The sequence below is a fragment of the Geotrypetes seraphini genome, chromosome 8, assembly GCF_902459505.1.
Source record: "Geotrypetes seraphini chromosome 8, aGeoSer1.1, whole genome shotgun sequence".
Lineage (NCBI taxonomy): Eukaryota > Metazoa > Chordata > Amphibia > Gymnophiona > Dermophiidae > Geotrypetes > Geotrypetes seraphini.
Window position 1 is genome coordinate 63,932,496 of NC_047091.1, and position 13,497 is coordinate 63,945,992.

The 13,497-nt window shown below is 44.3% G+C and overlaps 1 protein-coding gene across 3 annotated transcripts in view; it reads left to right on the forward strand.

Moving 5' to 3' along the window:
- Window positions 1-13,497, forward strand: part of MUS81 (MUS81 structure-specific endonuclease subunit) — a 117,043-nt gene that overhangs the window by 15,415 nt on the left and 88,131 nt on the right. For all 3 annotated transcript variants that reach the window (XR_004540252.1, XM_033953610.1, XM_033953611.1), the window contains exon 7: window positions 5,660-5,748. Coding sequence is in view for 2 of the 3 variants with exons in the window: in XM_033953610.1 (XP_033809501.1) it covers window positions 5,660-5,748 (89 nt within the window). In the remaining variant the exon portion in view is untranslated. The remainder of the gene's footprint in view (window positions 1-5,659; window positions 5,749-13,497) is intronic.

Here is a 13,497-nt window from a genome sequence, read left to right on the forward strand (position 1 = left end):
AAGACTCGTGGGTGAGGGAGGAGAAGAGAGAGAGGGGAGGGAAACAAAAGGAAATATTTCATACTGGGCTGGGCCGGAGTGGAGGGAGGGTGGAAAGATTCTGGCTACAGGGTGCATTAACAAAGGAAAAAGGGGGAAAGCTGAAAATGGAGATAGTGACACAAAGAAGAGAAAGAGTAAGCAGGACCTATTGAATAAGGATAGAGATACAGAGGGGACATGAAGAGGAGGTGAAATAGAGACATAGAAGTAATGCTGAAAAAGTGTGTGTGGGGGGGGGAGATAAAGACATTGAAAGGGCAAATGGTGAACATGGGGTAAAGACAAGGACAGAGACAAATGAAGATTCTGAAAAAGTGGTGAGATATGGATATAGGTGAGATGGACACAAAGAAGGGTGATGCTGGAAAATAGGTGGAATGGTAATTCTGACAAACACAGAAGGGAAATGCTGGATCAAGGAGAGATGGGGCTCAGCCTGGATGGAATGAGGAGAAATGCCTTGTTGGCCCGGAACTTCCTCTCCTACGTCAGAATTGACGTCAGGGAGCGGAATGCTGGTCAGCGCAACGCTTCTGCAGGGAAAGCTTGGGACAGCGGTGGCTTGGGGGCTATTCCCCGATGGCGGTGGCAGCAAACCGAGTGGCTTGGGGGAGGGCACGGAGAAAGAAAGAAAGGGGGCAGACAGGGAGATAGAAAGAAGGGGGAACAGGGAGACAGAAAGAAAAAGTTGGGGGAGAGAATGAGGTCTGGAGGAGAGGAAACATACAGGAGGCTGAAAGAAAAGAAGAAAGATTGGATGCACAGTCAGAAGAAGAAAGTGCAACCAGAGACTCATGAAATCACCAAACAGCAAAGGTAGGAAAAATGATTTTATTTTCAATTTAGTGATCAAAATGTGTCTGTTTTCAGAATTTATATCTGCTGTCTATATTTTGCACTATGGCTCCCTTTTACTAAACCGCAATATCATTTTTTAGCGCAGGGAGCCTATGAGCATTGAGAGTAGCGCGAGGCATTCAGCGTAACTCCCTGTGCTAAAACCTACTATTGTGGTTTAGTAAAAAGGGAGGGGGTGTATTTGTCTATTTTTGTATTTTGTTACCGAGGTGACATTGCATAGAGTCATCTGCCTTGGGAAATGTATATGGCAGATATTTTTGTTTTGTGTTCAAAAGAAAAGGAAATGCATTTCTGGTTTTATTTCTATAGTGTTGAAGTACTTGTTGGCCCTTGCTGTGACTGGTGGGGATCCCCAAGCACCGCCAGCAGAGGACCTCCTCTAGAGATGGTCAGAACTCCCCTCCACCAAGCGCAGCAGTCGCTGGCAGCATCCATGAGCCACTGCTGCCTGCCAAGCTTGGCAAAAGGGACCCCAGGCCAACTGCAAAGGAAGTCTTCAGCTGACAGTTTGTAGGTTCTCATCAGCTGAGTATTTATATTTTATATTTACATTAGAGGTTCTGGTAGAAACCCATTTACAAAGTATGTATTCTTCCCAATTAATATTTCCAAATTAATAAAGTCTCTTTGCTTATTTGTAAATGGGTCTCTACCAGAGCCTTTAATTCAGTAGCATAATTAAATAAAATAACTATTTCTGAAGTTTATAGGGAAGGATGGTGACGGAGGGGATTCCTCGCGGGGACGGGTGGGGACGGAGGGGATTCCTCGTGGGGACGGGTGGGGACGGAGGGGATTCCTCGCGGGGACGGGTGGGGACGGAGGGATTCCTCACGGGGACGGGTGGGGACGGAGGGATTCCTCATGGGGACGGGTGGGGATGGGTGGGATTTCTGTCCCCGCGCAACTCTCTAGTTAGGAGATGCACTAATTCCTGGTACAACATTAGTTTTTAATATCAAAGGCTAATGGCATCCTATAGGTTTAATTCTTTTATTAAGACATCTGACAAAGTGATTTCTGGTCTTTGAAAGCTCACACTTCAATATATTGGTCAACTTATAAGATGCCACCAGCCTCTTTGCCACTTTTGTTGCTGTTCTCACTCTGTTTTTTTAACATTGAGGCTAGCCTTAATTTTATGTACATATACTAGTGCAATAGGCACTTCTTGTACAATTTCACTTTATTCCGAAACGATTGGGTTAATTCCGTATACCTGCCAGGACTTTGTAGGAAGCCTCAAATTTTAGAGACTTAAACTCCACCCCCTCTAACCTCAGCACTGGCCCCTCAGGAAGTAGTTTTCCTTCCTAGTAGCCAGGCTGTAGGAGCTTGTCTTTTCTACTCGTGTTCTATTTCAGTCTTTGCGTTCAAAGTTTTCACTCTCTTGCTGTGGAGGTTCCCTGTGGGGGACAGCTCTGACTGTGGGAGATCGCATACCTTTGGAAAAATCTGTTTCCAGGGAGTTCACTGCCTGTCAGTACCCCAGGTGGGCACCCACTCAAACATTATAAATACTCTCCCCATTTGTGAGGACCAGATCGCTTTTTCCCTTGTGGGTTCCATCACCATTTGTCTGAGAAGAGCCTCTTGAAAGGCATCCACAATCTCCCTAATTCTTTCTTATTCCGCAGATGGAACTTTCCAGTCCACATCTGGTAGATTGAAATCACCCAACAGCAGCACCTCCTTTTTCTTTCCAAACTTTTGGATATCTGCAATCAGATCTTCATCAATTTGCTGTGATTGAGTTGGAGGTCTGTAGACTACACCCACGTAGATAGAAGTTCCATTTTCTCTTTTCAGAGCGATCCATATTGGTTCTTCCTCTCCCCAGGTCCCCTGCATTTCAGTTGCTTGGATATCAATCTTTATATAGAGAGCTACTCCTCCACCTTTTTGACTTTCTCTGACCTTCCTAAAAAGATTATATCCCGGTATGTTTGCATCCCATCCATGGGATTCACTGAACCATGTCTCTGTGATGGCAACAATATCCAGGTCTGCCTCTAACATCAGGGCTTGCAGATCATGCACTTTGTTGCTTAGACTGTGAGCGTGTGTGGTCTTTGCTTTCCAGCTATTTTTCAGTGGTAATCTCCTTTTTTGTATAGTTTTTTGCTTTGTTTCACTTCTTGTTGCATTGCTAAGAAGTGAGTTACTAATATTGTTTATGTTGCAATCTTTACTACCATCTACCATACTACCATACTACCATCAGACACTACAATCTTTACTCTGCTTCAAACTGAAAGCCTGCAACTGCACCTTGAACCCATTCCCCTCCTACCTATATGAGAAAATTCCCGCACAGGCCATCTCATCTCTTACCAAACTTATAAATTCTGCCCTACTCTCAGGCCTATTTTCTGCAGAAATGGGACATATTGCCCTGTCCCCACTACTGAAAAAAGCTGACCTAGACCCCTCCTCACCTTCCAACTACCGCCCAATAGCAAACATTCCCCTCCTGACCAAGATGCTAGAGTCCATCATATCTACCCAACTCTCATCTTATTTAGAGAGATTCTCCATTCTCCTTCCTTACTAATATGGCTTTAGACCCAACTTCAGCACCGAATCCCTATTGGCCTCACTTATCTCAAAGGTTCAACAGCTTCATTCTCGTAATAAGTTTGCTGTTCTTCTACAATTCGACTTTTCTGCAGCATTTGACGTTGTCCATCACGATATTCTTATTTTCCAACTTTCTGAGATTGGCTTTAACTCTACAGTCCTAGACTGGTTCTCGAAATTCTTACGTTCCCGCTCTTACACTGTTAATATGAATGGCACCTCATCCTCTCCTTGGAAACTGATTTATGGAGTCCCGCAGGGCTCACCTTTATCCCCCATTCTCTTCAACATCTATATGTCCTCCCTGAAACTCCTCCACCTTTCCCCCATGGAAACACTTTACACTTATGCTGACGACATCCTTGTCCTGCTCGAGACCGACTCGAACCTCACCAACCTCTCTGAGAATATTTCCTCATGTATAACAAGCCTCCAGTCCTGGGCCCTCACCGTACAAATGAAACTAAATGAGTCCAAAACAAAACTACTTTGGCTCGGCCCAAAATTAGATCAGCTATCCAACCTCATCCCATTGTCCTCTGGCACCACACTGTAGCTTGCGTTCTCTATCAAAGTTCTGGGCATCATTATTGACTCTACACTATCCTTCAATGACCGCGAAATCCTGTTTCCATCATCAACACTTTGCTGTCCTCGTACAATCCATTGTCCTTTCCAGATTGGACTATTGTAACTCCATCTACTTAAGCCTAACAAAGAAAAGCCTTCAAAGACTTCAGCGGATTCAGAATACCGCGGCCAAACTAATCTTCGCAAAAAGTAAATTTGACCATGTCTCCCCACTCCTGTCCAAACTTCACTGGCTTCCAATAGTCTCTAGGGTCCACTTTAAATATGCTTGCCTAACTTTCAAGATCCTACATGGCATCCTTCCTCCCCTTATCCCTCTATCTTGGAACTCCTCGAATCCTAACATCACCAGAGCCACCCAACAATTCAAACTATCCATCCCCTCATTAAAAGGCATATCCCATCCTGGAAAACTAGGGTCATCCCTCTCCTTCAGAATCACTGAGCTCTGGAACAACCTTTCTACCCCACTTCGGAATCTGGGTGCCCTCCAACTTTTCCGAAAACATCTGAAAACCTGGCTATTCTCAAAAATGTAATATGTCCTCCTCTTTGCTATACTAAGTCCCTCTAAACTTCCTCTTTACTGTCCTGTTACCCTCTTTGGAGTTCTTTCTCTACACCTTTTCCTGTAAACCGTGCCGAGCTCTACGATTGTGGAGATGATGCAGTATACAAACTTAAGGTTTAGTTTAGTTTAGTTAGTCTAGTGCATGAGATTTTTGTTACTGACATGCATCACTTTACACTTATCCATGTTGAATCTCATCTGCCATGTCGATGCCCATTCCTCGAGCCTGATTATGTCACGTTGCAGATCTTCGCAATCCCCCTGCGTCTTCACTACTCTGAATAACTTCGTATCGTCTGCAAATTTAATCACCTCGCTTGTTGTACCTATATACAGATTGTTTATAAAGATGTTAAAGAGCATGGGTCCAAGCACCGAGCTCTGCGGCACCCCACTGGTGACGCTCTTCCAGTCCGAGTATTGTCCATTTACCCCCACTCTCTGTTTCCTATGCTCCAGCCAGTTTTTAATCCACATGAGTATTTCACCCTTGATTCCATGGCTCGCAATTTTCCAAAATAGTCATTCATGCGGAATATGTGAGAATATACTGTCTGCTTGTCCCTGGATAAAGCACAGTTACTTACCGTAACAGGTGTTATCTAGGGACAGCAGGTAGATATTCTCACAACCCACCCACCTCCCCTGGTTGACTTCTTAGCTAACTTATCTTAACTGAGGAGACGCGCGCCCTGCGTCGGGCTGGAAGGCACTCACGCATGCGCGGTGCGGGCTATTGCAAACTTTCTAAAGTCTTAAAGTGGCGATGCACTTTTAAAGTGGTTTGTACCGGAGCTCCATCGGTGACGTCACCCATGTGTGAGAATATCTGCCTGATGTCCCTGTATAACCCCTGTTACAGTAAGTAACTATGCTTTATATGATCCTTCTTTGACTGTTTATTGCTGTTGGGTCTCTTTTCCTTTTGGGGTTTACATCATATGATATATCATACTGATCCATGGAACTGAGTAGTGTTCTTATTTTATTGTGTTCTATCTTAATATCTTGTAGCCTGATGACAAAAGCAGATACACTGCCTGGTCTTCTGTGAGTACCCTAATCCAGAAAGACCTCATTGTCAAAACCCACAATCCCGCCAGGTAAGAACCCATCCCAGGAAACGTGCTGGCAGGGCACCTACCCCACAATAGGCTGCCAGTTTGTCTGGTTCTTGGCTGTGTTGCTAGATCATTTTGACTTGGACATTTTAAAAGTAGCTCGCAAGCCAAAAAAGTGTGGGCACCCCTGCTGTACTGTCCAAAAAAGTGGTATTTTCTTATTTCTCATTATTTGTTTTATTTCTATTTGTTAATTTGTAAAGTGGTGATTGTTTTGTAGCAGTTTTTTTCAAATTTGCATCTACTGTCTATATTTTGCACAGTATTAGAGGACATGTCATTGTTTCTGTGGTGTTGCATTGTATGCAGTCTGGTTTCTTGGTTCAGTTTAACTTTTGTGTAGGAATGCCACAAAAGAAACACACATGCAATCTTAGAATCGGAACACACATGCAATCTTAGAATCGGGAGGAGGCGCTAGTAAGAACTAGCTCCGAGTTCCTAATTATTATGCTTCTAAGCTAGTAACTCCCTCGTTTACACATCTCATGATTGGTGGGTACAAAGGTACATGGTTTTACATTGGGGGATACAAAGATAGGTACATGCTTTTTACCTCATGATTACCTCGTGCTTTTACCTCGTGATCATCCTCCAACTCAGCACTTAGACAAGGGCCTGATTAACACGTGGACAGGGCCTGAGTCTATGCACATATGCAATGCTTGTGCAATGCCTGTCAGCTAATGTCCTTGCCAAATAAGGACAGCTCACATAAGATAAGCATGTGACAGTCCAAAGGTTATAATGCATGCTCCTTAGCCTTAAGCTGTAGGCAAAGTCTGATTGTTGCCCATATAAGGGATGTTTAAACAAGATAAGAAAAAAGGGTAAATGTGTGTCAGGTTAATATGTGACAAAAGTTTTGTGACAAGATGCTAGTATTTTTCCTTTACTTAGAATGGCTGCATGGCAAGAAGGGAAAGGGAATGAGAAACAGGGCCTCAGATCCAAACACAGGCCTAGATCCACACACAGGCCTAGATCCACACACAGGGCCTAGGTCGGTGTGCCGATCAGGCCGACGTTCAGAACCGCCTGTATGCTGACCCTGCATGTGCTCTGATGCCCTGGATCAGAACTTATCAGATCTCCATCCCTACACTTTTGTCTACATATTTCTATTTTTAGTTTGTGATTATTCCATATTGGGCGAGGGTGTATCTGTCTGTATGTATGAAAAGGACATGGCTTTCTGTTAGCAATGACTGTACAGGATCAATTGACTGTGCAGGATCTGGCTTGTTTAGTTTTACAATGTATGTGTTAGTGTTCTAGTGCTCACTGCAGTGTTTAAGATGCTGCCTTTTCCTAGGTGCACCCTTGTGTGACTCATGGATTATTACTAAAAATATCTTTTTTATATAGAGGAAGGGATTGTTAAAAAATGATCAGCACTGGCTGTCATATATACTAGGTACGCCACTGGATTTAATGACCCTATTCTAACTTTACTGTTGACGTAGGTGTTGTCCCACCCTCCACTTCCCACACACACTATAAAGAATTAAATTAAAGTTGTATTAACATCAAGCAGCTTTCAAATGACATTATAAGCAAATAAAAATAAAATATTTTTAATACATTGGTAATTATTACCTGCATCTTTACATAAACTGTTTTGCCCTAGCTCTCACTTTGCACAACAGCAAAATAAAAAAGTAGCAGATAAAGATCAATCACACAGGTCTGAGACCTAATTGAACCTAATGACTTCATGAACGCATTTCCCTTTTTTAAACCTTTGTACCATTTGAAAGAGGGCAAATATCTAATTATTCCCTTCTAGAATTGGATACTTCTTAAATTTAGTAAAAATATTCTGGCACAAGTGTCAAACCTTAAAAAAGGAAGTCATATTGAGCATTGGAAAATAATAATAATTAACCAATAAAAATAGTACACATTTAGGGCTCCTTTTAGTAAGCTGCGATAGCGGTTTTAGCATGCGCTTAGCGCGTGCAGAATTGCCGCATGCGCTAGATGCTAACGCCAGCATTGAGCTGGCATTAGTTTTCCCGCCTAGCATGGGGGATTGCGCGCGCTAAAAACGCTAGCGCACCTTAGTAAAAGAAGGGGTTAATTTTCCCCACCACCAAATTTCCCCATCCCGCCCCACCCGGCTACTTTTTCATGCCACCTGGCTGGAAAAAATTTCTGGGGAGAACACTGCAGTGAAAAGGATTTTTCTTGGGGGGCTATAAGATCCAGCGAGTCCTGCAGTTCATAGAGGTAAGATACAGAATTCCAGCACCTCTTCAGTGGAAGGTATTTCATACTGATAAAAGCCACAGAGCACTTAATTGCCAGATCTTGACTGACAAGATCGTGGTCCAGACACAAAGTTCGTTAGTGTACAGGTACAGAACAGTCTCTACCCATCAGCCAAGGGGGGGCACGGACATCCAGAACCACAGAGCACTTAATTGCCAGATCTTGATGGACAAGGTCGTGGTCCTTAGTTCACAGGTACAGAGCAGTCTCTACCCATCAGCCGATGGGAAGCACAGACATCCAGGAAGATTCTCTCTTGTTTGCTTCGTTTCTCCTCTAATGCACAGGAGAACTGTCCAAATTCAGACCCAAACTTCTCCAGGACCAAACTTGTCTGAGTCTAATTTTTTGCAGGTTCTCTCTCTTGTGACACAAAGAAACCAGTCAGGACCTGCCCAGAAGAGTACTGTCGGACACACTAAAGAATAGTGAATAGGCTTCTTGTAGAATCCACTGGTCAGACAGCACCACTGGTCAGACACAGTTCACAACATGGCCTGCAAATCGCACTCTCCTACACTTCTTCACACAGCAAGAGGGGTTCAGCGCTGGTAGATAACCTTGACTGTGCACACACATCTTGTAAACAAGTCCATAATGCTCCAGGAGAGAAACAATATTTTTTGGCCTAACTCATGCCTCAAGCCTCCAAAAGATAACACAGGAATAATCCTTACAACATGTAGACAAATGTGGTTTGATGGGACAGAATCAGGATGGGCTCAGCCAAGGGAGGTCTTGCCTTGCCAATTTGCTGCATTTCTTTGAATGTGTGAATAAATGTGGATAAAGGAGAGCCTCTTGACATAGAGGGGCATAATCGAAAGAAATGTCTAAGTCCGTTTTCGCCTAAGTTGCAAGTCCTCCAAAGTTAGAAACAGCTTAGGACGCATTTTCGAAAAATGCACCCAAAATATATATATTTTTTTGAAAATCATCTAACTATACGTCCAGCTGTCTGATCGTCCAAGCTGCTAAATCGTCCATCTTTATATCACATTTTCATCCAAATATTCTTCCAAGTCAAAAACACCTAGAATAAGCCCTGTTGGACATGGGAGGGGTCAGCAAAGTGATGGACTGGACAGCCAGACATGGCACATGAATAGTGGGGTACCTTACAGGGCACTGCTGTGAACTTCACAAAAAGGGTGCCCCATAAACATCTCACTACAGCTCCCTTATAGGTCATGGTGAGCCCCCCAAACACCTCCAAAACGTACTATACCATTACCCACCTGTCTACAACCCCAGTACCTCTTATGGCTGCAGGAGCCACTTATTTGGCCGTGCAAAAGGGTTTGGGGGTTTTGGGGGGAGTGTACATGTTTCACCATGAATGCAGTGATTACAGTGGCTTATGGGCCTGGGTCCTCTCCATGGGTCCCTAACCGCCCCCCAAGACCACTTAAACCGCCTCTGTGTAGCTCTACTAGGCTTTCCTATGACAGGCTGCCAGGGACTGATGTTCTGGAGGCAGATATGTAAAGTTGTGATTATGATTTTTAGGGGTGGGGGTTAGGGTTAGGGTTAGGGTTAGGGGTGGGGGGGGGTCGGTGATCACTGGGGTAGTGTGTGGGGGTCTGTACTATGTGTTTGCAGTGCTTATCTGGTCACTTTATATAGGGTTTTGTGACTTAGATCATGTTTTAAATGGCCTAAGTCAGTGTTCTTCAACCTTTTTACACCTATGGACCGGCGGAAATAAAATAATTATTTTGTGGACCGGCAAACTACTAAGACTGAAATTAAAAAAAAAGAATTTCTGCTCCGTCTCCGCGAGCTCGGTCCCCGCAAACCATCTGATCCCATCTGCACAAGCCTCAGTTATGATTTTATATTGAACGTATTTTATTAAAGTATAAAAAGAAACAATATTCTGTACAATTGTCATTTTATAAATACAAATATACAGAGCAAGGACCAATAAAACCCTTGTCTCCCCTCCCTTTCACATATCAAGAAAACTGAATAAGCCAAATTATTACAGAATGCTACACAGAAATATCATACTAACAGAATACTGCAGTCACACATGATAGGAATAGTGTTAGGAGAGTGCAACTAGGGCAACTGCCCCCTGGTCAGAGAGAGCCCTAAGCCAGCTGGAAGCTAAAGAAGCACTGCCTGGGCTTTGCAGTCCCCAGTTATGTCTCTAGCAGGATATATAGTTCAAATCTGATATATTCTAATGACAAAATAGAAATAAAATTATTTTTTCTACCTTTATTGTCTGCCCTCATGTTTATCCCAGTTTCTGCTTTCTTCTGTCTTTTCTTAATTTTCTTTCCAAGGTCTTCAGTCTATCTGCCACTTCTGTCCCTTCCTGTCTTCTACCTATTACTCAAGTATCCAGAACCTCCTTTTTCTTGTTACTGCATCCACCCCGTATCCAGCATCTCCCACCTACTCAGTCAGGTCTGCTTTTTGCCTCCACCCTACAAACTCCATGTCCAGCATCGTCCTGTGTTCTTTTTTTCTTCCCGTTGCTGAGCCAGCCAGCCAACCCATCATCTTCCCCCATCCCATTCCAGTACCTCTCCTCTTTTCCCCATCTTAACCCAGCAGATACCTTCCATCATCCTACTCCCTCCATTCCTTATTCAGCATCTTCTCCTTGTCTCCCTATTCCACCTCCATTTTCCAGCATATCCCTTCTGTCTCCCTACTCCCTCTACCCATGTCCAACATCTTACTTCTGTCTTCATACTCCACCCTCGTGTTCAGCATTTTCTATGTCTCTCTGCCCCCTGCAAGGTCCAGCATCTGTCTTTGTGTCCCTATTCTTCCAACTCCCACCTAGTTCTAATAACTATCCTCCCCCAAGGGGATCCACACCAACACCCTCATCTGGGTCTACGATCCCCTTCCCACAACACGTATATCACATTTTTCCCTCTCCTCATAATCCAGCATCTCTTATTCCCTCTCTTGGCTGCTGGCCCCGATCCACTCTTCCATCACTCGATTGCTATCAGTTCTGCCTTCGACCCTGGTCCTGCTAAACTGGGAAGGACCCTCCATGCCCTGGCATCTCTTCCTGCCTCCCTTCCTCTCTCTCCTCCATGCCCTGGCATAGAGCATATTCAATTCCTGTAGCACTAGACTCTGAAACCAGTTGAACATGAAGTTAATCTAATGCTGCATCTTCATCCATCAGGTTTCTAGGTACTATCAAGGAGTAGTGGAAAGACCTGGCAGGTAGGCCTGCTGCCCCACACGCAAGCTCTTTACCTGCTGCTGGCAAGGATCTGGCTGTATTTGTCAGAGGGGGATCTGCCCAAAGTTCGACCTTTTCCTTTGATCTGCACATATGTAATGAGCCATTGCATTAACAAGAAAAGTGAGGGCACAGATTAAAGCTCCCCAGGGGTTAAAAACAAATCCGAGAAGCTGAAAAGATCAGTGAAACAAACGGTTGTTTATGCATCTGCACTGGTAGCAAAGAATGTGCCTGCTGGCCCTCCCTCAAGTCAAAAGATTTTTTCGAAGGGTCTCCTTCTGCCGCTCTGCTGCTGTTTTCTCTCTAGCTCTAGTGTGAACCTTTTTGTTGGGATATCAGCTGTTAAATTTCAGTTCAGAATCTTGTCTTGCTGGGCACAGCAGGGCCCTGACACGGCAGTCATTCTCATAAGCTGCCAGCGGCTGCCCTGAAATTTTCTCTCTGCCGCAACTTCTGGTTTCCAACAGGGCAGATCGCCACAGAGGGAAAGCTTCAGGGCAGCCTCCAGCAGCGTGTGAGAATGGCTGCCATGTTGGGACCCCGCTGAAAAGTAACAGATCAGGAAGCGAGGGAGATAGAGAGAAGGGAAGAGAAGAGAAATTCAGACCGCGGGGCCCAGGGCAGCTGCCCTCTTTGCTCCCCCCTAACGCCCCCTTAACAATTTCAGGCCCTAGGCACTTGCCTCCTGGGCCTACCCTGTAATCTGGCCCTAGCAGCAATAACAAAGACCAAACCTACCCTACCTTCAGTTGTGGTCCAGCTAAATCAGACTGCAAGAACGAAGACAGACACCACGGGACCTTTCCTCTTGCCTGCATTGCTATTCGCTATAAGCTCTGCCAGTCTCAATCCTGCCCCTCAAAAACAGGAAGTCACTTCAGAGGGGGGCGGGATCAAGATCGGCAAAGCCTATAGCAATGCAGGCAAGAGGAAAAGTCTTGGGGATTCTGTCTTTCTTTTTGCTCTTTAATCCGGCCCTGCCAACACCACTGCTGCTATACACCCGGCCGCGTCGATCTCGCCGGCCCTGTGCGGACCGGCAGGAATTTTATGTGGACCGGCACCAGCCACGGACCGACGGTTGAAGAACACTGGCCTAAGTCACAACGTCCAAGTTCCGTCTAGGCTGTGTTGTAAAACTTTCTGTTATACATTCAGTACGACTAAGTCTAGCACATCTATACACATTGTGAAAATAATCCAAATCATAGTTACAAGATGCTGGGGTCCACCTTAGGGGTCAGCACCCAAGAAAAAGATATAGGTGTCATTGTAGACAATACACTGACATCCAATGTGCAGTGGCGGCCAATAAAGCAAACAGGATACTAGGAATTATTAGGAAAGGGATGGTAAATAAGGCCAAGAATATTATAATGCCTCTGTATCTCTCCTTGGTGTGGCATCACCTTGAGTATTGAGTTCAATTCTGGTAGATGTATCTCAAAAAAGATGTAGCAGATTTAGAAAAGGTTCAAAAAAGAGCGACCAAGATGATAAAGGGGATGGAACTCCTCTTGTATGAGGAAAGACTAAGGAGGTTAGGAGCTCTTCATCTGGTAAAAGATGTGGTGTAGAAAAGGTACAAGTGTATATATTTTTTCTCCATCAAAAATTACAAAGACTAGGGGACACTATGAAATTACAAGGAAATAGTTTTAAACCAATAGGAGGAAATATTTTTTCAATCAAAGAATAGTTAAGCTCTGGAACTCTTTCCAGAGAATGTTTTAACCATTTTCCTTATTTTATCATAGTCGCCCTTTTGAAAATTAAATGCCTCTATAGTAGATTGCTTTTGCAACATCACTCCAGGTATCAGCTCATATTTGATCACGTTATGATCAGTTTCCCAGCAGACCCAACACAGTTAACCCCTATACTATGCCTTGCATTCCACTAAGTACCAAATCTAAAATAGCTCCCCCTCTTGTCAGTTCCTGGACTAGTTGCTCCAAGAAGCAGTCATTTATGATGTCTAGAAATTTTACCTCCCTAGCACTCCCTGATGTAACATTTAACCAGTCAATGCTGGGGGTAATTAAAATCACATAGGTCTTATTTTCCCTGAAAATAAGACCTACCCCAAAAATAAGACCTAGCATCATTTTCGGGGCAGGTCTTAATATAAGCCCTACCCCAAAAATAAGCCCTAGTCCTGGGATTCATTGTCAACTCTTCAACCTGCCCCCTCCCCACCTCCCCCACCACGCAGCTGAACACCTGCTGACCCT